This window comes from Leguminivora glycinivorella, chromosome 10 (assembly GCF_023078275.1).
Source record: "Leguminivora glycinivorella isolate SPB_JAAS2020 chromosome 10, LegGlyc_1.1, whole genome shotgun sequence".
Classification (NCBI taxonomy): Eukaryota; Metazoa; Arthropoda; class Insecta; order Lepidoptera; family Tortricidae; genus Leguminivora; species Leguminivora glycinivorella.
In genome coordinates, this window is record NC_062980.1 from 9,308,970 (window position 1) to 9,336,845 (window position 27,876).

Here is a 27,876-nt window from a genome sequence, read left to right on the forward strand (position 1 = left end):
GGTTAAGAATTTTACCACCCACTTTCTTCCAGTGGGTGTCGTAGAGTAGAAGTCTACTATGTAGGCGAGAGGCTGGCATTAACCTGTCACTGCAATGTCACAATTTCGTTTTCTTTCAACCCCTTATTGCCAAGAGTGGCACTGAAACTTAAGTAGTTTCATGTGTTCTGCCACTCTCATATATATTATACTACTCTTTGCTCTAACGTAGTCCTGTCGTGTGATTTGGTTCCATCCACTGTTCAAATTGCTATTTCGCCTTTGTTCTAGCTACTTATTATATTACAAGCACCATGAAATGCCCTTAAAAAATAAATAACATGCTTATTTGACAAGTCAGTGTCAAACGATCTAATATCTCCCAAAAATAATACTTTTTTTAACAAAAATAATGTATCCCATGTTTAATCTTGACCTTGATGAAATCCTGCCTAAAGAGAAGACCCATAGTCATCCTTGGGAAAGATTTATAAAAGATGCTTACTCGAACAAAATAAAAACTGCACATAATTCAATAAATAATCCTCACTATCCAGCAAAGAAAGAAAAAGGTAGTGGAAAACCGATTGAGCAAGTAAAATTTACGGTTATTGGAAATAGAGTTACCAAGGAATATATTTATTGTATCAATATGGTAAATGGTCTCTATAAGTACAGGAAAGACTACTTTGAACCTCCAGTTATAAGAGGTAAGTTACCTATTTAACTTCTGTTGTAAAATATAAGGCCGTTGACACACAGAGCGGAGGCGTGACTGTACAGTAAATATCGTAACGTAATACGCGTGTAGAAGGAAGATGCTATGAGCGTAGTCGAAGCGTAGCTTATGGGATTTATGTCGTCGGCGTACAACCATACCAACAGTGTGATTCTCTGAAATAGTCGGGTAGCGATAGCTTTTGAGGTTTCGATAATATTCACGTTGCTTCTTTTTTGCATATAGTTTTTAGACTATTGATCAAATATAAAAATAACATTTTGCGTCGTCCTAGGTACTTGCTTAGCTCGAAATTTAGGTATTTCTATTTTTAAGCAGTGTTCAGTCAAAGAAATATTCGAGAAGAAATTATTTGTATCTATATAAAAACAACGTGGTTGCCGATGTACATATGCATTTTGGGTCATTTTCATCCATGGGTTTAATGATATTTCAAAAATGTCTAATATTGGCCCTAAAACACCTAACAAAATATTAGAGTTGGTAAGTGAAGTCTTATACCATTCAGGACATTATTATATATATATTTTCTTAAAGTGTGTCACATTTTATCCATTGCTTATATATAAAAAAAAAATTTTTTTAATAAAAACCCTGTCAAAACCTGAAAAAAAATTTCATGTTAATAAGTTGACGTCTATATTATTATAAAATGATATCAAGTCATCATTTTTAATTTGGGTCACTTTCATCCATGGGTTTTCAATATTTGGCAGAATAAAACGCAACGCAATAGAGTAGTATTTTAAATTTTTGCGCTGTGTGGCGCGCAACCGATAGCCAATCAGGTTGGCGCATGCCGCTGGCGCGACGCCGCGCTGTGACACGAGGCGTAGGTACCTACTTCTCGTGCGCAGTCATACATAATTTAAGATTGCCAGAGGGTCGGGCTTTGGCGGGATTCTCCCGATTTTTTTGTAAGTCTTCCCAATTAAAACTTATACATAGTAGGTAACCTTAAGAACTTTATTACATTAGTAACGAAAACAGACCAATTATAAATGTCGAAAACACGTAAAGGTCTACTATCTAAAATAAACGAAGTAAACTAGCTAAACTATCGTAAATTTTTATTATGGTGCATTAGGGTGATTCCGAATGACAAAAATGCTCTGGTAATTCCGAAGAGGGAATCTTGATATGATGGAAATAATGGTGATTTTTATGTGACTTTCGTAATTAGACGACTTTCGGAATTACCCTAATGCACTATTATTTTACATTTCCCTACGAAATCCTCGAAACTCCAGAACCTTTTGTCCCGATATTGAAGTACCTAATTCGATCCGGCGCTCCTATTCATACACCGTGATTATATTATTGTAACTATTGATTTCAGTTTTTAGTTCCACAATACAGGGTGTAATTTTTATGACGGGAAATATTTATGGATGCAAATGGATACAAAACCCAAAAACAATAAATTGTAACTTGTATATTATTTCCTATATTTTCCTTAATTTTCATTTATAATGGACACGAAGCGCACGGCGGCATAATATATCTGTACACCTTATAAAACAAAGTCCCCCGCCGCGTGTGTCTGTGTGCGCGCGCGTGTGTGCAAACACAGGTGGTGAGACTGCGGTAGCCATTATTGTAATTATTCTCATTATATGGCATTAGTATCCTTTTTACAGATTTTCGACATTACCTCAATTGGTTTCGAATTTAACCCTACCTTAGAAAAATGGTAATCAAAATACGTATGTATTTTTTTTACTTACATTTATCTATCCATACTAATATTATAAATGCGAAAGTATGTCTGTTTGTTTCTCCGTCTTTCACGGAAAAACGGAGCGACGAATTGACGTGATTTTTTAAAGTGGAGATAGTTGAAAGGATGGAGAGTGACATAGGCTACTTTTTGTCTCTTTCTAACGCGAGCGACGCCGCGTGCAAAAGCTAGTGTAATATAAAGCTGCAAAACGACTGACATTTTTCAAAAAACAGCCAGAAGGAGGTTCCGCCGGTGGCAGTGTTTGGTGTGGCCGTATAGAGGTTTGTCCTGCAACCCTGTAAAAATCCGACCGTCGTTCTACCTGTTCCAGGTAAAAAAATGTTGGACGGCCTGACCAAACGGCGGGAGATAGCCAAGGGGTGTTCGACCAAATGTCATAGAGGACCCTGGGTTGTTTTTGACGCTGCCATTTTTTTTTTTTCAAAATGACCGTCTTTTTTAGACGATTTTTCAAGTTTGTCGTAGAGCACTCTAATTTTGGTCGTAGAATCTCCAAGCAGCCTTGATTAGAATGAAATAAAAAAAAATTGAAAAATGCGACAAATGTGAGAAAACTGGCTACTTTTGTTTTGTATGGCAACTTTTAAATCGTAAGAGATAGCCGGGGGTGCTCGACCAAATGTCATACAGATCTCGGAGTAGAAAAAAGTTGTATTAAAAAAAATTCAAAATGGCCGACTTTTTTTTAAATTTCAAAATGGTCCTAGCGCGCTGAGATTTGGCACACGAGTGGACGGCCGACGGATTAGTATTCAAACCACGCCAGCCTCAACGATGTCATCCGGAGGGCCCTTGTTAGTGCAAAAGTGCCGGCCGTCCTCGAACCCAATGGACTGGCCAGGGTTGACGGCAAGAGGCCTGACGGAATGACGCTGGTGCCTTGGAGTATAGGTCGGCCGCTTGTCTGGGATGCTACTTGTGTAGATACCCTGGCGCCGTCCCATGTTCCAGGCACCAAAGTTGGTGCTGGGGCGGCTGCATCATTGGCTGAAGACCTCAAGCGTCGCAAGTATGTCACCCTCGGCAGTAGTTACATATTTGCGGCGTTTGGGGTCGAAACCATGGGGCCGTGGGGGCCAAGTGCGCGTTGCCTCTACAAGGAGCTATCTAAGCGCCTTATAGACGCTTCTGGTGACCAGAGGGCTGGTCAATACCTTGCTCAGCGGATCAGCATTGCTATCCAGCGGGGCAATGCGGCCAACCTTCTGGGCACCTTACCCAACGAGCAAGACCTGGGCCAAATATTTTATTTATAAGTTTTATTGTAAGTTTTAATTTAAGTGTTTATTGTATTATTTTTATGTTGTTTATAAATAAATGAATTTAAAATTAAAAGAATATTATTGAAAAATTTCAAATGGCGGCCTTTGTGGGCAAATTGAAATTTGTATGGAAGATTTTTTTTAATAACCATATCTCCGTAACGGTAGAAAAAAGGTCAAAAAAGCTTGAACTACACAATTTCAAAATGACCGACTTTGATTTTGGGAAATTTGACTTTGTCCCCTCTCGCCGCCGTTTTTGACTTTTCCAAAAAAAAAATTCTCATTCCTATTTTTGGCCCCCGTTTTTACCACGTGCCAAATTTTACCGCGCTCGGACCGAAGATAAAAAAAAAATAATTCAAAGTCGGCCATTTTGAAATTTTGTAAATGCCATTCGATGGACCTAAGATAAATGTACAACATTAGTTCAAGCACTTTAACCTTTTTCTTACCGTTACGGAGCCATGGCGATTAAAAAAAACCTCCATACAAATTTCAATTGGCGTTCAAAGGCAGCCATTTTGAATTTTTAGAAATTTTCTTTTTGTATACTTATCTTGGGGCGGCTATCCACCCGTGTTGCGACGTACAGACTTGCAATTTTGAGTTTTAAGTATGTTATTATAGCTTACTAGACGACGAAAATTTCTGCGTTCCGGTCTTATCCAGAGGTTCTCAAATAGGGGCCTGAAAATGCGGCGAAATGGTTCCAGTAAAGGATGGTACGGCAGTGTTGGCTTCGTGCTCGACTTGGCGGGGGTACTGCCGTGCCCCCAGATTAAATTATAGGATAGTTAAGTTTAATGAAAAGGTTTATCTATTTGTATTCTTTTGCAGCAGCGTCTCAGCGAATCACAATGAGTTGTCTTGCCTTCGGCCGACCAATCGTATTAGTCTCTCGTATCTAAGTAATATTTAACGAGAGCTGTGATAGGCCTGTTTAAAATTATGGATAATATATTAAAATCATAGTTCAAAACGATGGTTTTTGCCATACATTTAACAGGCTTTAACACTGGCGTGTTTATTTTTGATAGGGGATGATTTTATTATTTCATAGTATAATTCCTCAATAAGGAAATGACGTATCTATTATTTTCGAGATACCTACAGTATCAACCATTTCAAAAGCTTTAACTGTTGTTTTGTGAAAACTTTTTATATAGTACTGTGGAGACTAGTTTCGAAGTCGTGACAGTTTTCAGACGTCCGTGACTGGCATCGCCTCGGCCATTTTGTACAACCGCGTTAAGAGCAAACGTCACCCAGCGTAAAAATCAACAAAACAAATCATGCAGTGATATCATAAAGAGATACCCAAAAACGCTGGCTACGCTAACAGGACTCAGGGTTCAGCATGAGCTAAAGCTTAGGTACTACTTTCCCAAGCGCTTATCATGATGAGTCGTACCAAAACAGCGTGTCTTTATATAATCTCTATATTGTACCAAACCTGAGTTCTACTAGGTACAGCCGAGCCAGTGTCAGCTCAGTGTCAGCTCTATCTTGATACTGCTCACCCACGAACTCACCGTGACGATTTCTTTAATTACGATGATAATTTGTTTGTTATTTTTCGAAATACATTAACTTTAATGACAATTGGCGTTCATTAATTTTTAATGGTTAATGACAATTAACCTTTTGACTGTGTAATTTTTGTTAATTACCGTTCGGCCAATACTCCTAGGCATTTCTTGCAGCCAATCAATAAATAATATCCTAAAACATCTGGACGACCGAGCTTCGCTCGGTTCTATTTTATTATATCACGTCTTTAGAAAAAAAAACTTATAAATACAAGAACAAAAAAAAAAAAACAAAAAATTAAAACTTAATTTCTGGCCGGGATTCGAAACCCTGACACCTGCAATCTGTCTGCGAACATTAGACCGACCTCGTACGACTGAGCTAAGCGCAGCCGATGTGCGCGGGGCGAAATTAACGACCATATTTAACGTTTACTAACGAGAAAGAAAAACTCATTAAAACTCCATAATTCGCCATTTTCCGGGACCTAAGGCTACGCTAGATCGATTTTCCAACCCCGAGAACCCCTACATAACAAATTTCAGCGAAGCTAATCTTCGGGTGGCCGTCCACCCGCGTGACAAATCTCAGCGCGCTAGGACCATTTTGAAATTTTTCAAAAAAAAAAGTCAGCCATATTGATTTTTTTAATGAAACTTTTTTCTACTTAAAACCCTGTATGACATTTGGTCGAGCAGCCCCGGCTATCTCTTACCGTTTAAAAGTTGCCATACAAAACAAAAGTGGCCAGTTTTCTCACATTTGTAGTATTTTTCAATTTTTTTTATTTCATTCCAATCAAGGCCTCTTGGAGATTCTACAACAAAAATTTGAGCACTCTACGACAAACTTGAAAAATCTTCAAAAAAAAGTCGGCCATTTTGAAAAAAAAAAAAAATGGCGGCGTCAAAAACTGCCCAGGGTCCTCTATGACATTTTGGTCGAGCACCCCCGGCTATCTCCTGCCGTTTGGCCAGACCGTTCAACATTTTTTTACCCGGAACCGGTAGACCGACGGTCGGATTTTTCCGGGGTCGCAAGATCAACCTCTATACTACCACAGCCACACCAAATACTGCCACCTGCAAAATCTCCTGGCTATTATTGGAAAAATGTCAGTCGGGTTGCAGCTTTATATTATATAGAAAAATAGAATAGAATATAGAATTGATAAATAAATGAATATACAAGAATTGCTCATTTAAAAGTATATGATATTCTTAAAGAAAATATATAAGTTATATTTAACCAACCAACCAACCAAGTTATTTTATTTCATCTTTGTTTTAACGACAGGTAGGATAGGATAAGATTGGCTTAATAGTAATTTGAGGAAAGATTTCGTTTAATTTTTATCTAAAAAACCGGCCAAGAGCGTGTCGGGCCACGCTCAGTGTATTTTTCTTTCTCGTTAGTAAACGTTAAATATGGTTCCGTAGTTTTTCGTATTTTTCTAAGAAAGCAAAGTGTATTTTTCTAAGTGCAAAGAATTAAGTTATTTTATTTCATCTTTGTTTTAACGACAGGTAGGATAGGATAAGATTGGCTTAATAGTAATTTGAGGAAAGATTTCGTTTAATTTTTATCTAAAAAACCGGCCAAGAGCGTGTCGGGCCACGCTCAGTGTATTTTTCTTTCTCGTTAGTAAACGTTAAATATGGTTCCGTAGTTTTTCGTATTTTTCTCAAAAACTACTGAACCTATCAAGTTCAAAACAATTTTCCTAGAAAGTCTTTATAAATTTTTTTTTCATATTTTTTAAACATATGGTTCAAAAGTTAGAGGGGGGGGGGGGACGCACTTTTTTTTCCTTTAGGAGCGATTATTTCCGAAAATATTAATATTATCAAAAAACGATCTAAGTAAACCCTTATTCATTTTTAAATACCTATCCAACAATATATCACACGTTGGGGTTGGAATGAAAAAAAATATCAGCCCCCAGTTTACATGTAGGGGGGGGGGGGGGTACCCTAACAAAACATTTTTACCAAATTTCAGCTTTCTAGTGCTTACGGTTACTGAGATTATCCGCGGACGGACGGACGGACGGACAGACAGACATGGCGAAACTATAAGGGTTCCTAGTTGACTACGGAACCCTAAAAACACTACGTGACGTCACGCGAGGCAAGTCCATTGGGCGTTTAGTGTTTTGTATTCGATATCAGTTATATGACTTCACCACGTTAAATATTGCCGGTTATAAAAAGTACATCCTGTATTTTGCTTTATAATCCTGTATTTTCTACATATAAATTCCTCACCATTTTACGATATAATATGATCTCGTACCAACGTCGATCCCCACATGTACTTCAAAATAAAATATGAATAATCGGCGGCGCGTGTGTTAGCTCATTGAATTATATATATTTTATGTATGTGGATTCATATTGAAAGATAAGCGCTCAGCTACCTGCATAGTGAGTGACACGCTTAAATATAAGTCTAAAGTACTTAGATGATAAATCGCATTATTTTATTTGGCAGTAGTAGTAGTATATTCCACGATGTATACTAAATTTATTATTTATAAATTAAATTATTTACTGACGCATGTGGAAAATAGGCATATTAAGTTAAAATTGTTACTCTAGTAGTCTTATCAAATACAACCCTTTCAGGCTTAGCATTAAATAGCGTGATGCGCACAGTTGAAATAAATTTTGGCGTTTTGTACACAACATGCGATTTGTCGAATGTCGAGAGAGGTCATTGCCCTTCCCCGCTGCCGCGCCACGGCCGCGCGGTCGGTATCATAATACCTACACTACCCGCGTCACTGCGCTCGCTTGACTTGATCGAACGCAAATATTAATACCGTATTATTTTTCGAAGCATTCTATTAAACTTACCCAAATTCACGTATCTTATTTATCTTGTCTTTTTAGTTAATAAGATAAGAACTCTTGTAACTTTAATATTTTTTTGGAATGGTAAAAACCTATTTTTGCTAAATTATCGCAAATTTTATCAAGCACTGGAGTAGGAAAACACAATTTCAGTTTATTGATATATTTAAAGGAGGCAATGCGACGTTTCTTATTTTTTTTAACATGAATATTTTTTTGGGTCTGTTTCGCTAGGTATGAAAAATTGTCATATAGCACTCGAGTAAATTGACCCAAACTACGTATACACGCTAAAAATATCATTCTAAATGCAATACAGTTACATTTTTTCTCTCGAATATTTTTTTTACCACATTAGGTCAAATTAAAAATTATAACCACAAATTACCAAATTACTAAAAAAGCACCATAGGAATGTGACCCAAAACGAAATGTTAAATTTATATGTTATCAATGTATTTATAAACGAAAACAAAATCGACTTTAATATTTTTTTAACTTAGGGCCCAAAATATAGCCAGCGCCGCAGGACTAAAATAACCGAATATCGTTTATTGTATTTCGCCCATTTTTTTTTCAGGAGTAACTAGCGTTGATTGGCCACATGTATGGAATGATTTAAAAATTCAATACGGTGGTGAAGCCTACTGCTTAACGTCTCAAGTCGTAGTATTCCTGAATGATAAAATCATTGGCGGAGATAAGGAACTAACAGATTTAATTGCAAAGAAATACACATACCATTTGTCATTGAATTATTATTACGAGAGTGTCAAACAGTTTTCAAATTTTATTAAAGGCTCTGGTGTAAGTTTTTGAACACTAGCTTTAGTGTTTTTCGTTACAAATTAAGCTCATTGTTCTTACTGCAGTTCAAATAGGTACTCATCGTAGTAAGTAGATACCTATGTGGAAAGTAGGCGTAGTAATAGGTATCTTCTATCTATTCATAGGGGTCGAAGTGGTCGCCATGGCCGAAATCGGTCAAACTCAATCGTCAATATTGTAGTTGGAGTGAAATACCTATTTATTTAAAAACCAGTATTTATGAAGTGGTGTTTGCTTAATTGTAATTACTTATGTTTTATTTATATATTAACAGAGACCTACAGTTTTCATGCACATATCGATAAATGATGAGCACATTGGAACGCTGATATTTATGGTAAGTTTATAACGACTTAGAGATCGGAATATTGGGCGTTATTTGTTTGAAGTTTTCGGAATAATGAATCTTACATTGTTAGAAAATACGCCAAGAGTCCAATCACTTAACCTTATGATACTTATTAACAACTACTTAAATGTGACAAGACTAGTATATTTATGAAGTGGTCAATATATGTAGTTACCAAGTCAAAGTAATGATATGTGATATGTTTAGCTCTACGCCGATGTAGTACCATATACATGCGAAAACTTCTTGCGTTTGTGCAAAGCTACAAAAGGCGGGTACAGCGGCACCCCAGTGCACCGTATTGTGAAAGACGGTTGGATACAATGTGGAGGTTTCGGGTTGAAAGGCACGAAGCTGGATTGCGAAAATTTTATAGTACCGCCTGATAAACGGGGAGTGCTTTGCATGGCTAATGCTGGCAGGTCAGTCCCGATCCAATATTACGACAGTTTTTTTAATACAGGTACTAATTGACTAGTAAATTATTCCGTCATTTCCAACACATAAAGCATTAAAATAAATTCTCTTTTTAACATAGGTACCTACTAACAAAATGTATTTTTACGCTAACATTTTTAAAGGCATGTGGATTGCTCAACTCAATTTTTCGTCCTTCTTCAACCATCCCCTTGGATGCTACACAAATATGTAGCATTCGGTCAGCTCATAGACGGAGATGGCACTCTGCGTAAAATTGAACGTGTTGAGACTTGGTATGAATCTCCGAAACAAGATATCATTATTTATCAGGCTGGGATTTTGAACATAGACTGTCAAGATATAATGATAAATCGAGGTGCACATGAATATATACATGGACACATTGAAGACCTCTTCGCACTGGGAGAAGCGTTTTGGGAGGTATTTCTATAGACAGCCCGTATTTACCTACTAGCCGTAGATATTAGATAAGTGAGCGATTATATACACCGTGTTTTTTTTGTTTTCCGTTAAATTCGACACGCAGTTAGGTTAATCATCAGGAACCACCCTGTATATCGCATTTCATTTTATTATCGCAAGCATACATAATACTTTATTTGGTTCTGTCCTTTTAGGAAGTAATCGCCAGAGTATTCTTGGAAATACAGATACGCGAAAATGCAATGCTTGAAGCACTCGAAACTGCTGAAGGTGAGGAAGAACCAGTTTCAAACGATTTGCACCTCCATGCCACCGCAAGGTAGGAATTAATCATTTTGATCATTCGTTCAGTATTTGTCTTTGATATCACTTGTTTAATATAATATTATATGGCTTAAAAGGTTCATGAAGAAAGGAACCGCACCTAATATGGCAAAAGGTCAAAAATCTAAGAGTCAAGATGACGCAAAGTCATCACGGCCCGGTGATCAACAACCACCGGAAAGTGAACATGAAAATAATGATTTCGATGTATCAGAATACCATTATGAGCCAGAAGAGTACTACAAGGATAAACACGACTTGATATCTGTGAGAGAATCAGAAAGTCTCGTAGTTAAACCTGAAAAACCATATTATATACCACTTACAGACGTGCCTTATCCTGGAGAAGTGAGTTCAGAATATGACCTGAAAAAGTAAGTAATTCCAATTCCAGCTTCGCGTGATAAGATAATACATAAAAATGTGAGTACATCTACCTGATATATCGGTGTCTGATTGGAAATCAGATTCCCTTTGGAAGCGTAGGTTCGTATCCTACTGACTGCGCCAATTTTATTTCTTAATGCGATATAAAGAAACACGATTTTACTTCAATGGCGATTTATTCAGAACTAAAAACATGGTTAAGCGCGTGCGGCTTACTCACATACATATTTATACTTATGATGACTTATGAACTATTAGATATAATCGTAGTTCATAAGTCATCATACTGCTGTATATACTGCAGTGTGCGTAGTTGAATGCCCAAACGCTTCACGATTCGCTCACGATTCGTGAAGCGTTTGTGCATTCGGCTACGCACACAGGTACTATTTTTGCAACACATTATATAACATAGTTTAGTAAACGTCAAGAACACTTTATTCGTCATTACTAATCTTTGCGTACTGCGTCTAGATTTGAATACCTACTAGCAGTCTCTGTCAAAGTAACTGTGACACTTGCAAGTATAGTTTAGCTTAGCGCAAGCGGCGCCCGCGCAGGCGCCGCGAGTTTGGCGTCTGAGTGATGTTCAAGTTTATGAAATTAAGCGTTCAAAAAGGTTAATTCAAAGTAACGTTACAGATTCGTAAGAGGCGATTACTGCTTAGAAACAGACCTGAAAGCGGATTATAAATTAGAAGATGGTGTATACATCCATAAAGTTGACACATTCCCGGCAGAAATATTGCAATTAGCATCAAAGGAGTCTTCGAATGCTTCAGGTAAATATAAATGTACCGAGTAATTTGATAGTAGCAGACTAGCAGCAGGTAAGTAGATATTAAATAAATTATTATTGGATATTTTTTTACACAGATTGACTAAGCCCCACGGTAAGCTCAAGAAGGCTTGGGTTGGACAAAGATATATAAGTATAATTATCAGGGAGCGTACTTTTCATGCCGATGACATTAATCTGACGTCACGCTCCGTATAGGGTGATCCCAAATAGTTTTATTGTAAATTATTAATCATTAGTCGTCAATCATTTTAATCGTGTACAAATTACTTCAAATACAGTAGTCCATTTACATGTGGCATAAATAATACCTACTTGAAATGAGAAACGTGAATACAATGATTTGATTTGTTTTTATAAATAACTTTAATTAAATAGTATTGTTAAAAACACATTACAATAAATACGTAGAAAAGAGAATTCCTCTCTAACGTAAAGCACACCATCCTTCTTGCATTCATTACCATGCAAAGAAATTCATAACTTAAAATGATTAATGACTAATGATTAATAATTTACAATAAAACAATTTGTGATCATCCTATATGGAGCGTGACGTCAAATTGATGTCATCGGCACGAAAAGTACGCTCCCTGATAATTATAATATACAAATACCTAAATACATAGAAAACATCCATGACTCCGGAACTAATATATGTGCTGATCACATAAATAAATACCCTGACTGGGATTCGAAGCCGGGATAGGGACAGCAGCAGGCAGGGTCACTTCACTATCCAATAAACTAAGCCATGAAATTTACTTAGATACATTAATTAACATTTCAGAGTATTCGATAGATTCGGACCAGGAAGCGGAAATAAAGCAGTTTTTAAAGTACGTAATACTTACTAACTAATATTTTCAGTGTTTCTATAAAGTTTTAGGTAATTACATTAAATAATGTATTTAGCAAGTAATACGCTATGTCAATAATAGGGTTGTAAATAGAAAAAAAAACAAAATGCTTTTTTTCAGAATTATGAAAAAAAAACATGAAAAAAAACCGAGCACCATGGTTTTTTTTCTAAATATGGTTTTCTTTCAGATTAACAAATAATACGACAATAACGGTTTTTCGTGAGTTGTAACGTGTTTCAATAACAATAACGTACGTTTTAATTCAATTAACATTCAGTATACAAACGTCTATTGGGGAATCCCCGATGCTGCGTGTAGCGTGGAGAGGCGGTGGTGTTGCCAACAGTAAATAGTGATAACTACCAACTACAGATTTCGTAAATGTTACTTTTATAAGACCAGAAATTATTATTGTGTATTGTATTGTATTGTTATTTGATTAAATTCGTTTAATAGTTAACATTAAGTCTAAAAAACCGTATAAAAGTATTAACTACTTTGCAAATTTTGAGATTTCGTACTTTAGAAAAAAAACATACTCCTGAAATAAAACTGTTTTTTTCACGGTTTTTTTTCATGTTTTTTTTCAAGCCAGAAAAAAAACCGTTTTTTTGCAACCCTGGTCAATAATACAATTTATTTCCATCAGATACCACACTGACAGTACCAGTTTTGCCGGCGAGGTCGTACGTGGCATATCAAGAGCTAAGCACGATGCAATTTTGTTCAACCCGAGAAAGTATGGGCTAAGTATAATATTTAGAGTTCCGTAGGTAACTGGGAGTACTTGCCTCTAGTTTCGATTTCACCGTGTCCGTCTAAGAGTATCATACCTACCAAAAACATATGTAACTCCATAAAGACGGATTAAGTCTAAGAAAAAAAACGTACCTCAAAGCCCTAGAGAAAAAGGTACGGTGGCCTAGATGGCGTTACACCTTTGGGGAACGCTCGGCTAGATGGCGCTAATATTAATATTTGACATTTTAACACATATCTAATATGGGCCAAATTGTCAAAACTGAGGTTCAAAAGTTTTAAGCTTGTGTCGAGAGATGGCAGTCTATGCACTGTGATTACACATTTTACTTTAACAGTAACTCTCTATAATACTCGATCCTCTTTGTACCTACCAATCCGAGATGTGATGTGATGATATTTCCTTTGGTTTGTAATAATTTGTGATTAAATAACTAATTACGCTGACTGTGACCTGACATGTCATCGGGTAATGTTTTAATTAGGTACCTACCTACTCGAAACATTATTAAATATGTGCTTGATTTTATTTTTATTGTGAAACTGTTTACTTTGTGTTAACTAAATGCTACACAGAATATTTTTTTAAATCATGTTCTTTTTTTTCAGAGCTGCTTTCACTGACGCAGAACTTCGTTTCAAAAAGTACGACTTTCTTATACATATATATGTCTAATTAAATACTGGTCGATTCACAAGAGTTGGCACGAATTAAAGTATGCATGTGTGTGACTGAGACAGATTAACCATTAAAAGTTACGACTGTATCTGTAACATATCGATACAGGTGTCACCCATACAATCAGTTTATTTAATTCCATTCATACCAACATTACCAACTCTCATGAATCGACTACCGGTGACTACCAGTACCTAGTCAAAATTACCAAGGATATAATTTGTTAACAAAATTTAAGCATCTACGTATTTCTTTTGCATCGACAACCTCATTGCCTTCCTGAGGATGAGTACCTACTTAAACATTTCTTTTGAAGCATGAATAAATCGTTTAGATCTGTGTTATTTCTCCAAAGAACGATACTGTACTTTACTTGAATCAAGCGTAAGTGTATGTATACGCTTGTACTTATTCTGTAAGTGCTAAAACGACGCATCGACGCGATAGGCTTTATCTCACTAGGCTAGGCCACCGGACACCAAGCTTCACGTAAGTAAATCGTTCAATCTCATTAGGTGTACAGCTTGACAAAAAATAGTAGATTTTTTTTTATCATAGCAACACTTAACTTTTCTCATACAAAAGTGACACAATATTTCCACATGCAAAACTGTTCTGTGTTCACATATGTATACGGTCTACTCTTTTTTGTCAGGCTGTAGAGCGCTACGGATCTACGCTACGTAGCGCTCTCAGTCTACGCGCGTATAACGATACGCTTGCGGGTCTCTGTCTCTTGCGCTTTGTGTGCCGAGGGCCTTAGAGAAGGTGTCCTTTCTCGTGAAGTATGGCCCTGTGTCAACATTTGAAAGCCTAGAAATGTGAATTTCCCGAAGGAACATATTTGAGCTATACGAATAGAACGAAGATAAGGTAGGAGCAATCCCGAATGTGAGAAAGTTTCAACCACTTTATTGAAATATTTGCCATCTTTTACATTACCTATTAACTAAAGTGCCATATGTGTCCACTGAAAACGCGTGTCATATGTGTACAGTGGACAGATAAAGCACTCTAGTTTCTAGTTTATAATACAAAAGACTTATAATTATTTTCATTGTTGAAATACCCTCCCAGTCTGGATTGCCCTCTTGGTACACTACCCAGTTTATTTTTACTGGACGAAAATGCATTTTTTTGTTTTGTATTTATTTATTTTTTTGTGTTTTAAAACCTAGGTTCACACACTCGGACGCCCAAAAGTTGCACAACTTCAAAAATAGGTATGTCTTGTTTTCCTTGTCCCTATTGATTTGATTAATCAGTCCCAAAACCTTTAATTGGATTTATATATGGTGATTCGGCAAAATAACATATTTACGATGAGGACGCATATTGAAGAATTGGTACGAAGCAAAGGATTATAAATAATGGAACCCTGAACTTAAAGCTCAGTCACACATGCTCGTTTTGATTTGAGAGCGTAGGCGGAGCGTTACCGGAGCGCATTGATAGCGGTGCGCCGGACGAACGCTGACGTTGCGCCCAGCGTACGCCGGCGGGAACTAACGAGCGCGAGCGGAATGCGCGGATTGTGAGCGGAACGCCATAATTCGTCCGGCGCACCGCTATCATTGCGCTCCGCTAACGCTACGCTATCATTTATTTTTTTATTTATTTACTTAGGTAATTACAAACAAAAATCTCTAATTAATTACACAGTATCGTTAAACCAATAAGATTTGTCTCGATACCTTTATGTGTGGCGGAGGCTTTAGCGAGGGATCGTACTGTCGAGTCAATAAGTGGAAAGTAAAAACCGCATGAAAATCCGTGCAGTTTTTTTTAACCTTATAGCGAACGTACAAAACATGCGGATACCTAAATAAACACATTATTGACTTGAAAATGGACACTTAAATAACTACGAAGTCTTAAAATCATTATATAGACTTTCAGTGAATGATATCACTAACGGCTACGTAAAAGCGGTTTTTATTTTAAATTATTTTGTTTTTTTTAGGCAAGTGTCTATTGCAGCCCCTGATTCCTCCACCCACCAAGCAAAGAAAATTAAACGGAAAGCAACTGGTTTTTTTAAACCTAGCGATTGGGATTTAGAAAACGAAGACGATGACAGTAATGATAATCTAAGGTTTGTTTTTTTTTATTTTTTTTCTTTATTCTTGTTGTCATGTAGCTATCGTGCTCACTTATTATGTCAATTGATTATTTCATTACCGTATTGTTGCGTCTAGTGCCTAATTCGTGTGTTAGGTATGCTTGAATCCAGGATATCTAGACTGCTGAGTGAAACGATAGCGGACTGTAAACACTATTTTAATTACTGGTTCTTCAATACAAAGATTATATATTTAACAATTATTTTTGACGCGGCGCGACATGGGTAGCGCGTTAAGCGAGCGAATTTTTGTTCTGCCGTCCCCCGCGGGCCGGCCGTTCGTTCCCGTCGCCGGTAACCGGTCCGGTGACGCGACGGTGGACGTCATCGCTGTTGCTGGGGAGTTAATTCGAGGTGTCGGCGGAACTGTCGCCAACATGTACTCCCGGCGTTGAAGAGCGTGGGTCTTCAAGGTCTTGGATGGGCAGAGGGCAAATCGTGTTGAAGGCTCGACGAATTACTCCCTTCTTCGTCTTTATGTCGGCTACTCGTGCGATGCCATCTCTGCCAGGCAGCACTTGGATGATGCGGCCAAGGAGCCACATAAGAGGCGGTAAGGTTTTGTCCTTGATGACGACCATGGTTCCGACGTGAAGTGTGCCCTTCGAGCTCTGCCATTTGGTTCTCTGTTGCAGGCTGCTGATGTATTCATTGGAGAACCGATTCCAGAAGTGCTGTTTCAGGAACTCAATACGTTGGTACCTTTGAAGTGAGGTGATCTTCCGGTCCATGACATGAGGATAAGGCAAGGACGTGAGGGGCCTTCCAATTAAAAGGTGAGCTGGGCTTAAGAAGGTTAGATCAGAGGGATCATTAGAAAGTGGCGTAAGAGGACGTGAGTTTAAAATCGCTTCGATCTTAACTAAGCACGTTGCCAATAGCTCGTAAGTGAGATGTGTAAGACCTAAGGTTCGTCGCAGGTGGTACTTTACCGACTTTACAGCAGATTCCCAAATACCTCCGAAGTGAGGTGTGTATGCTGGGATGAACGAGAAGTTGATATGAGCGTCAGCCATATCTTTCGCAAAGTCTTGTTTCAAAAGATTGGAGAGCTCATTGAAAGTGCCAACAAAGGTCGTGCCGTTATCGGAGAATATTACTCTTGGCTTGCCACGACGACCAATAAATCGGTTTAGAGCTGCCATAAAAGCCTCTTTGGTTAAATCCGAAACAAGCTCCAAATGAAGTGCCTTGGATGCTAAACACACAAATATGCAAATGTAGGCCTTTACGAGCCTACATCCCCTACCTTGCGGTCAGCTATAAGAATTGGACCGGCATAATCGGTGCCTGTTTCAAGGAACGGATATTCAAGGTGCAACCTTTCTTTCGGCAAGTTACCCATAACTGGTTGCACTGTTTCACCTTTTAACCTGACGCATCTGAGACAAGTATGGACAACCCGTTTTGTCAAGTTTCTTCCTCCAAGCGGCCAGTAATTAAGTTTTATAGTTGCTAAAAGTAACTGAGGAGGCGCGTGAAGAAGACGTAAATGAAACATTTTAAAAAGTAGCTTTGTTACATGATGCTTGCTACAGATGGCTATGGGATGCTTTGTGCCATAGTCATAAAATGAGTTGACGAGTCGGCCTCCGACTCTGATAAGTCCTGAATCGAAGAATGGCGTCAGCGAGCTAAGTCGGCTTTTCTTTGGTAATGGTTTACCTGTTTTAAGAAGTTCGTACTCATCAGGAAAGGAATCCTTTTGAGACGTACGAAGAAGTACAGCTGAAGCCGATTCTAGCTCAAGGAGGCTAAGACCATCAGTTTTTCTTGTATTTTCTTTTTTGCAATTGTGGATGAATCTAAGAACATAAGCTATTATACGTTGCAAGGTTGAATAGGATGATTTGTTTTTAATTAAGGTATCTATCGGATTGCAAGAGTTATCAGGAGCGGGACATGCGACAAACGATTTAGCTGGTATTATCTCTGGCAGTTGAGACTGGTTACCAGACTTTGGAGCAGTCGGCCAGTAGGCCATGTCCTGCTTCAAGAAGGATGGCCCCGACCACCATAACGAACAGTTCATTATGAGGTCGGCACCTAAACCTCGAGACACCAGATCTGCAGGATTCTCTTTTGAGGGCACGTAGCGCCAACTAGCGGCATTGGTGCTTTCCTGGATCTCTGATATCCGGTTTTTCACAAAAGGACGCAATGAAGAAGGCGATGACGATAACCAACCCATGACTATCATCGAGTCACACCAAAACACGCAATGATCTGGTCTCTGAGTAAGTGACTCAAGAACCTTTTTATATAATCTTGCACCTAATAAGGCCCCGCAAAGCTCAAGACGAGGTATAGTTGTGGATTTAATTGGCGCGACTTTACTTTTAGACGCTAGTAGATGAACACTCACTGAGCCATCCCCGGCCACGGAGCGGACGTACAGGCAAGCTCCGTATGCTTTCTCCGAGGCATCAGTGAAAACGTGGAAATCAACTGCCGTAGGAGTATCGCATATGACCCAGCGAGGTATATGAATGTGATTAAGATAAGGCAGAGATTTTACGAAGTGTTCCCAGGATGTAAGTATGTCTCCTGTAAGAGGATCATCCCAGGAGCATTTGTTCACCCACAGTTTCTGCATTAGTATTTTTGCTTGCACTATACAAGGCGTTACTAATCCTAGAGGGTCGAAGATTTGGGCTATGGCTGAAAGAATGTGTCTTTTAGTCACTACCTTTGGCAACGAGATGTCTATGCGAAACGTAGATAAGACTGTCTTGAGCGCATTTCCAATTAAGACCCAATGTTTTAGACAGCTCGTTCTCGCTGAGATCTACACCTTCTTTTTGACATGGATCCTCACCAACCGCCTGAAGAATCTCCTTTTTCACAAGGATTTGCCGGTACATTTTCTCGATGTCAGCTGACACTACATATTTATGTTGGCGAAACCGTAGTAAGATGGAAAATAAGTCTTCCTGAACACGAGGTCCTATAAGTTGGATGTCGTTAAACGATTTCCCCGACATAGTGGCAGCTGACGCGTCGAAGACCACCCGAAGCTTAGTAGTAGTGCTAGACTCTCTTAATACGGCGTGGTGGGGCAAATAATATGACGGCAATGAACTGCAAGGCAGAATTTCACTCATGTGACCCAAAACCTCATATTCCTCCATGAACTTTACGTAACGTTCCTTTAATACAGAATCCCTATCTAACCTACGTTCGAGCGATAAAAACCTACGCTTGGCCATCCCAAATGAGTCTCCTAAGACATCGGGAGACTCCTTAAGAGGAACAGTGACTACGAAGCGCCCATCTTCATTTCTCTTGGTGGTTTTATTGAAGAGCTCTTCACATACGTTTTCGTCCGGTGTGAAATCATGTTTTGGGGATATAGTATCAAGCTCCCAAAACTTTGTAAGAGACGAGTCAGTTTGCTTGTCATTCACGAACAAGCAAACTGGTTTGACAGAGCTAGGTTGATCTATGGCACCTACTAAGAGCCAACCTAGCTTTGTCTCTACGAGGAAGGGATCGTCTTCGCCAAACATTATGCGATTACTGCCGAGAACTCTCCAGAACATCTTAGCCCCAAGAAGAATTTCAATGTCAGCAGGTTCGGTGTATGAAGGATCGGCGAGTCGAATTCCCGAAGGCATAGGTATGTTCGTTACGTCAATGTAAGTATGAGGTATTGGTGACGTAATATCGGACAATATGCTGCACTTTATGTCAGTGCTAAAACCTCCATCAGAAGACTCCGCGGGAATTTAAGAGAGCATGAGAGCATTTGGGTTATACTTGATTCAAGCTTTTCAAGCACGGTAACAGTTGAATTTTTATTTTTAAGTGGCAGTTTAAGCCTCTCAGCTAAGTCCCGAGTTATGTAGTTAGATGTACTGCCGTTATCTAATAAGACCCTAACGCTATGCAATTTTCCGCCACTATCGCGTACATTGACTAGGGCTGTTGAAAGCAAGACGTGTTCGGACTCGTCATCATCGTGGGCATTCGCGGAAAAGGCTATGTGCTCTGACGTGGCCCTATTAGGTTCAGCATGGACGTGAAGAAGTGTGTTGTGCTTGGTCTTGCAATATTTGCAGTGACTAAGTTTGCACTTACCCTCGTTATGCCCGGGGCCTAAGCAATTTAGGCACACTTTAAACTCCTTGGCCTTGAGCATCCGTTGCTCCACTGGCAAAGCCCTGAAAGTGTCGCAGTTAAAGACGTAGTGAGCTTTATTACATAAGGGGCAAGTTATGTTGTAAGTTTTAGGCTTACTGACGTTACTTGTTGAAGCCACAAGGCTTTTTGATTTGTTGTTGACGAACGTGTCCGTCCTAGCCCTATTATGTTTGGCTTCCTCTAAGGTTTCCAAAAGATTGCACCTATTGCTAAGAAAGGTTATGAAATCACTAAGTGCAGGAGGGTTGGTCAGCTGATTCCTATGTTCCTCCCATTCCCTGCTTGTGACTCCGTCTAATTTGGCTGCCATGATGTGGATAATTAATGTATCCCAGTGTTGTACTGGCTGGTCAAGAGTCGCTAAGGCATTTAAATTCTTTTTCGTGTTGTCAACAATCTGTCGCAATGCCACGCTGGACTCTTTATGCACTTGCTCAACATTAAACAGTGCCTGGACGTGATTGTTGACAAGCAACTGTTTATTGTCGTATCGTTCACAAAGGAGCTTCCAAGCGGCATCGTAGTTATCGCCCTTAAAGTCCAAACTCCTAATCACCAAGGCCGCGCTTCCATGAAGAGAGGCGCGCAGGTAGTGAAACTTGTTTATGTTGTCGATACTTGTCTCAGTATGAATTAAGGAAACATAAATGTCTTTAAACTCCAGCCAATTCTGATAGCCGCCGCTGAAATGTGGTAAATTGATTTTTGGCAACCTTACATTACCGTGTTTATTAGACACTACCGTTGGGCATTCATTGGAGCCTACCTCGGATTGAGCCTCCTTGGCGTGTTGGCTGCGATGCCTGTCCACCAGCTCCCGAGCGGCGGCAATCTCTTTGTAGTAAGACCGCTCGAACAGCTCGCGCTCAGCATACTGCTCAGCAGGATCCTCAACCAGCATCTCCAATTCGCTCTGGTAATTATCAAAAGAATCGTACGAATCATCTAATTTTTTAATGCGCATGTCTAATTCCACTAAACTAAAATTCACAATCCTGCGGACTAAATTGACAAATGACTGACAGATGAAATGTTACCAGGAACAGTGAAATAAAAATAGTGAAGGGTATATGTCGATAACAATATATCGACAAGTTGTAAAGTACAAATAACAAACTAGTTTAAATCAAAAATGTTGGTTTGTTCGGTTTTCGATGTAGTGGATGGATAAAATGCGTTTTTACCCACTAGTTTTACAGCATAAAAAGGTATCCAAACCAGTAGGTAAAAAAGAAATATGTTGTCCGACGATAACTAGTCTTTATTAAAAAATATTATTCATTCCCAGGCTCCGTTATTTCGTCATCTTCATCATCATCATCATCATCAGTTACATTTATAATAAAACGATCCGAGACATTGTCCACTAAATGGTCGAGTTGTAACATTTTGTCCTCGGTTTTTATTATGTGATTTACACAATCTTTCCATCTTTCGGCTGTAATGGCTGTAATTTCTCAATATACCCGCTTTTTTTCTTGAAAAGATTGACCATATTGTTGGGACTATTTAAAAAAACCGGCCAAGAGCGTGTCGGGCCACGCTCAGTGTAGGGTTCCGTAGTTTTCCGTATTTTTCTCAAAAACTACTGAACCTGTCAAGTTCAAAACAATTTTCCTAAAAAGTTTTTATAAAGTTCTACTTTTGTGATTTTTTTCATATTTTTTAAACATATGGTTCAAAAGTTAGAGGGGGGGGGACGCACTTTTTTTCCTTTAGGAGCGATTATTTCCGAAAATATTAATATTATTAAAAAATGATATTAGTAAACCCTTATTCATTTTTAAATACCTATCCAACAATATATCACACGTTGGGGTTGGAATGAAAAAAAAAATCTGCCCCCACTTTACATGTACGGGGGGTATCCTAATAAAACATTTTTTTCCATTTTTTATTTTTGCACTTTGTTGGCGTGATTGATACACATATTGGTACCAAATTTCAGCTTTCTAGTGCTAACGGTTACTGAGATTATCCGCGGACGGACGGACGGACGGACGGACGGACAGACAGACATGGCGAAACTATAAGGGTTCCTAGTTGACTACGGAACCCTAAAAACACAATAATTGTAATAATTCATTTGTAAAGATTCAATAAACTATCATAATAAATATATAAATTTCATTTACATTATTGCTGGTTTGAAATTAACATTTTATATCTAATTAGGGGTCTACAGACCTTTTGATCTGTCGAAATCACAAAAAAGTTGGCATATTGATTAAAAGATCAAATTGCCAATTTGATTGTCCCGTCTGGGTGCACCTTAAATCTACGATGTAATAATAATTTTAATATCGATAAGAACGACACTGGCCAAACTGTGGCAACATTTGTTCACACTTACTTGTCAATTTGGTCCGTAGGATTATGGATTTTATTAACTGCGAATCACTAAGTCGTTCGCAAGTTTTAGCAGTATTTAAATAAGCAATAAACTGTGTAAGCTTCGCCTTAATTGAAGCGCGTTTCTTTATTAATTCTTTGCATTTTATTTCGGTAGCCATTATGCAGTGACAATATTAAAATGAAGAAAATACAACTTATTATAAGCGCTAATCACTTTGCAATTCACCGATGAAAATATATAGCAATAGTTAACAATTCCAGACTAAGATTTTAATGACTGATGATTATTTTATAGCAATTTAAAAATGTCAATGAAAGATTTGCCCGCGCACTTTCTTAAGGCGCTTATAATATTAGGTGCGAAGCCGCTCTGGCTATTGGTATGCACTATGTTATAGGTATACCCACCTATTGACTATGAAACTAGGTATGGAATATTTCGTTGAATATTGAATGACTTAGCAATATGAATTTTAGTTATGATAATAAGATTGAATAAAATGGAATTGTTAATAAAATTAGGTTGATGTTTTGCTTGATTTTACTTACTTATGAATAAGTAAACACAGCTGTAAATAAATACGTTATCTTATTGTTTTAATCTATGTTACTTAGCAGTTTACTTTATTTACGTATGAAATTGAAACTTTAAACAATTAGATACCGTTGATTAATGTATATTTTTGAAATTATTATATATTAGGTATTGAAATTATTATGTTGTACATAAATATAATGAATAGGTATGATTATTTTATGTGTAAATAATAAATGATTATAGTTCGATTGAATTGCAATGATTTAGATTATTTCTTATTCGTGAATTTAGTTATTGAATTATGAATTTGAATTTGAAATAATATTTATGTTGTTATATATTGAGATCGAAGCAATGTTAAGCTGCACAATTACGTGTAATAATACTATTTGAGAAATGTAATAAATGCTATGGTCTGGAAATAATAATTTAAATGAAAATAACCGAGTTTAATTAAGTAATAGGAATTGGAAAGACTTCACAGTTATGCTTTCCTGATTATGTCCAGTAGATTGTGGGCTCCTGTTTCTATTGCACTTCGGTCTCACTTTTGATTATTTCCTGCACAAGGTACGTAATTGATTGCTTCTTATCTCGTAGTATGTTCGCTCGGTGTCCTTCGCAATACCTAAGTCCGTCGTTGATGTATTTGGGCTGCCGTTGTCTTACGAGTGTAGGTACTCCCTGGCATAAGCGGCTGGCCTGAAGACAGTGAAGATCGACGGATGGTGATGCTGATGATCGAAGAACGGCGCTCTCGTGGTCGGCCGACTTCAGAAAAAAAAATCTTCGTATCTTCTTCTTCGGTGAGATAAGGACCATATGTTGCGTCTAGTGCCTAGTTCGTGTGTTAGGTATGCTTGAATCCAGGATATCTAGACTGCTGAGTGAAACGATAGCGGACTGTAAACACTATTTTAATTACTGGTTCTTCAATACAAAGATTATATATTTAACAATTATTTTTGACGCGGCGCGACATGGGTAGCGCGTTAAGCGAGCGAATTTTTGTTCTGCCGTCCCCCGCGGGCCGGCCGTTCGTTCCCGTCGCCGGTAACCGGTCCGGTGACGCGACGGTGGACGTCATCGCTGTTGCTGGGGAGTTAATTCGAGGTGTCGGCGGAACTGTCGCCAACACGTATAAATTATTTTAAATTAGTAGAGTGCTAATTATTATAATCTATACAAATGAATAACGGTGTACCCCTTACATAACATTAGAATGTCAAAAGAGCCTCTACGTATTGGTTACGGCTTCGCGCACGCTTCCCAAAGGTCCGAAGTAATCCATGGTTTCCGTGATGGGAAAGACATAAAAATAAATTGTGTAATAATATGATTAGCTGTATTTATAAACGAATACTTTTATCTACGGTATTTATTATCCCTCAAAATTAATAGGCACCGAACCACGTCGCACATGTAAAACTCGGCTACGTCAGTCATCTGAGCTGACACCAGCGATGCCGTCAACGGCAGAACGTTGCTGTAGCCAAAAATGTCTCTGAGATGATGATGAAATTATGAATCTGCTCTTGTTGTAGGACTGTACGCATAGACCCCAGTTCAGTGGCCTGGGCCCCCGTGTCCAAGATTATTCGCAGGAACACTGCCTTCTCACGACCAGGCGCTTTCGAGTCCGGTGTGGATTTGCACGTCACGGTAAATCGCAAACGACCCGAACTGTTCCGATTCCTCGAGGCTGATGAGGAAATATGTTGGGCACCAACTTTGAAGGAATTCAAGTAAGCTTGTTACTTCTGTTTACGATTCGTTCATTCAGTTAAACATTATATTTTAACGTCAAGCATAGACATATATAATTATGTGCCGCTTAACCTTTCGAATGCGCCTGTCAAAAAATTGTTATTCATATATTAGTCATAACAAACATAATTAATGAATCTACGATTGTACTCACGTTATTATATCGCTATTGCTGCAAGTAGATTCATTAATCATTTGAATATGTCTAGTTAACGTACATAATAAACATGTTAAAGTTAAAACAATATGGAGCAGATCTGATCCTAAGCGGTACGAGAGGTTAACTTCAAACTCTTGTAAATCCATTCTGCCATAACGTTGATTCTTTTTCAGATTACATATATTTTTATACATAAAATCAACTTTAAAGCAAAATGGACTTACCCAAGTTTGAAGTTAAGCGATATATATTTTCGTCCGTAACATATGGGCAAGAAAAATTGTGCTAAAATGCGAGCCAAGCGATACCTACACACCAAACAAGAATGCTCCGTCGAAATTAAGTAGGTAGAGTCAAGTGTATGAATATAGGTAATGACTCTATATTTTCCACGTGACTGTACAGTCAACCAATTGGAACCCTAGGCCACTCTACAACCATGTCAAAATGACAAGCAGTAAGAGATTTCTTACAATCTGATTTATAACGTCACTATGACATAGTTCTACAGTGGCCTAGGGTTCCAATTGGTTGACTGTACCTTTATGAATTTCCTTAACTAGAGTATTTTTTAGACGTCAATCTTCAGAGATGAATAGCATGATGTTAACAAATACAAAAATAGAAGTCACATCAGAAGACCAAGTGAAACATTATCGCCCATATTTGGCCAATGACATTTTGGTGTCCCCTAAGACGCACGCCCGTAGTATGGAATCGCTGAAAAACTCCTTGCATAGTGTCGCGTTTGCGAAGAGACGGCCCTCCATGTCAGTCGAAGAATATCAGTTGAGAAATCAACAATATCAGCAAAAGATGCAGAAGTAACATAGCTATTTAAAATGACGTTATTTTTATTATAAATATTTTTAATGTTAGATAGTTACTACCTGTTTCTAAGTATTTTCTTATTTGCCTCTAATCATCATTATTATAAAATGGCAGATCAATGTTTGTTACATTTTTTTGACAAAAAAAGTTTATAATTTTAATTTCGATTTGATATAAATCATATTTTTGTCACCTTGTATTATTTTATTTCATTTAATCAATGTATTTCATAAACATGTTATTTTGGTCAACAATCTACATTACATGAAATACTTAAATAACGAAATTTTGGTTTTCTTTTTCTTGAGTATCAAAGAGAAATAAAAAAAAAACTTCATTACCAAATTTTCCGAATTTAAATAGAACCGTCCGCAGGTGGACTAGCCAAATGCAACATCGACTTAAAATGGGAGGTTTTGGAGAATAATAAGATTATTCCTAATTAAAAAAAAAAAACATTTAATCACACCGAACTTGAACTTACAATTTCACGTAACATTTCCATTGTAAATAATAATACTAGGCACAATATACATTATTCGATACCTACATTATTAGTACTTTATACCTCACTTCCCATTTACTGTATATTAGACAGGTACGAGATACGTTTCATCATAATCATTGGCCACGCCAAGCCAAGGAGAGAAGCTACCTAATATTTTTTATACAAATAGCTATCTACAGGCATTTAGCTATACTTAAACCTTTCGAACCCAATACATCAAAGCTGTCGTACCTAGTCATGTACACAAAATATTAGATTATGGTTATGGCGTACACTGTAGGTTAACCTTTACAATTTTCAGTAAGGTTTATATCTTTAAATCTAACGCGCCTCTGACCCTGCCACGTCATTGAGGGTTTTATGATTTTTAAGTCGCTTTAGAGTTCAAAAGGTTAAACACCTTGTATATTAGGGTGAAAAATTCTCTCCTTGGGCTGTTTAAGGCCGTGCTACACGGTGGCCAACCAAGCTTTCCGTGGTCCAAAGACTCTGACCTGACGAATTTGATACACAGGATTGAAACTAGCAGTCACCTCTGCCGGAAGCTTTTTATCCGTGTAGATGGGACTTACACTGTACATACGTTGACGTTTCACGAGTATATGTACATAATGTACATTAAGTCAGTTGCTGCATCTGATGTTAACGATGTTACAATATAATGTAACGCCTTAATACGCGACATAGCGACAATCGACATTAGTCATAAGGTACCTTTATTGTGGAACGTCACATATTCCACAATAAATTGCACAATTTCCGTTTTAGAATATTTGTGTTGTGACGACAGACGACTCTTATTTGGTGTTAAATGATATTGTAAAGTCGAGTTCATAAATATGTATACATGTTTTCACCTTAACTTACACCTGGTTACAAGAGGGTGAAAAAAGGTTCACATATTTATGAATTCGACTATAAAAAAAAGTTATTTTAACAGTAGAAAATCAAGCATCAGGTACTACTGTGAAGCGCTAACTTTGGATTTCCTCATAATACATTTGCACTAATAACTGTGATAAAAACATAATATAAAGGATAACATAAATTTCATATAAGAATATTATAGTATTGCAAACAGACCTGTTTGTCATAATTGAATCATAAGAATTGTCTAATTACACTAAATGTGGCTTTCAACCTTAAGGGTAGGTACTTATGGTTCGAGTCCAATAGTGACAATTTTTCAGAATGTTGGATGGACAAGACGGCCGAAAATTCGGTTCATCACTTACCAAATCGAACATTCGTCCGAATATTCGGTTGCGCAATGGAGCTAATGTTGAGTTCGAAACTTTCACATGATTGATATTTGTTACATACGTTATTATGGTTCAGAATGCTCATCTGCCATTTAAATAACAATAATTTAAAAGTTTTAAACCTTTTTACAAGATAATTGTTTTTCAATTTATCTCTTTTTGGTTGTTTATAGAATATCATTACGCGATGAATTACGAAACAACACACGTAAATTACCGAATAACA

The 27,876-nt window shown here is 37.8% G+C and overlaps 1 protein-coding gene across 2 annotated transcripts; it reads left to right on the top strand.

The window, feature by feature from the left end:
- Window positions 1–408: 408 nt before the first annotated feature.
- On the top strand, window positions 409–27,511 carry LOC125230053. 2 transcript variants are annotated; one of them, XM_048135038.1, is made up of 15 exons: window positions 409–689; window positions 8,693–8,919; window positions 9,215–9,277; window positions 9,497–9,711; window positions 9,871–10,150; window positions 10,348–10,472; window positions 10,555–10,851; window positions 11,507–11,646; window positions 12,454–12,502; window positions 13,176–13,265; window positions 13,895–13,930; window positions 15,143–15,187; window positions 15,928–16,059; window positions 24,667–24,867; window positions 25,625–27,511. In XM_048135038.1, exons 1-15 carry the CDS (start codon window positions 632–634, stop codon window positions 25,875–25,877), a joined length of 2,211 nt encoding a protein of 736 aa, XP_047990995.1. In that variant the 5' UTR covers window positions 409–631; the 3' UTR covers window positions 25,878–27,511. The 2 variants fall into 2 exon arrangements, with proteins under 2 accessions (XP_047990995.1, XP_047990996.1); XM_048135039.1 differs by lacking the exons at window positions 15,143–15,187; window positions 15,928–16,059.
- The last annotated feature ends 365 nt before the right edge of the window (window positions 27,512–27,876 follow it).

Bases quoted from the DNA above. Each gene is read 5' to 3' on its own strand.
- LOC125230053 (XM_048135038.1), top strand. From the start codon at position 632: ATGGTAAATGGTCTCTATAAGTACAGGAAAGACTACTTTGAACCTCCA. The intron at 9,712-9,870 runs GTCAGTCCCGAT...ACATTTTTAAAG, and splicing joins TGCATGGCTAATGCTGGCAG to GCATGTGGATTGCTCAACTC. The intron at 10,151-10,347 runs GTATTTCTATAG...CTGTCCTTTTAG, and splicing joins TGGGAGAAGCGTTTTGGGAG to GAAGTAATCGCCAGAGTATT.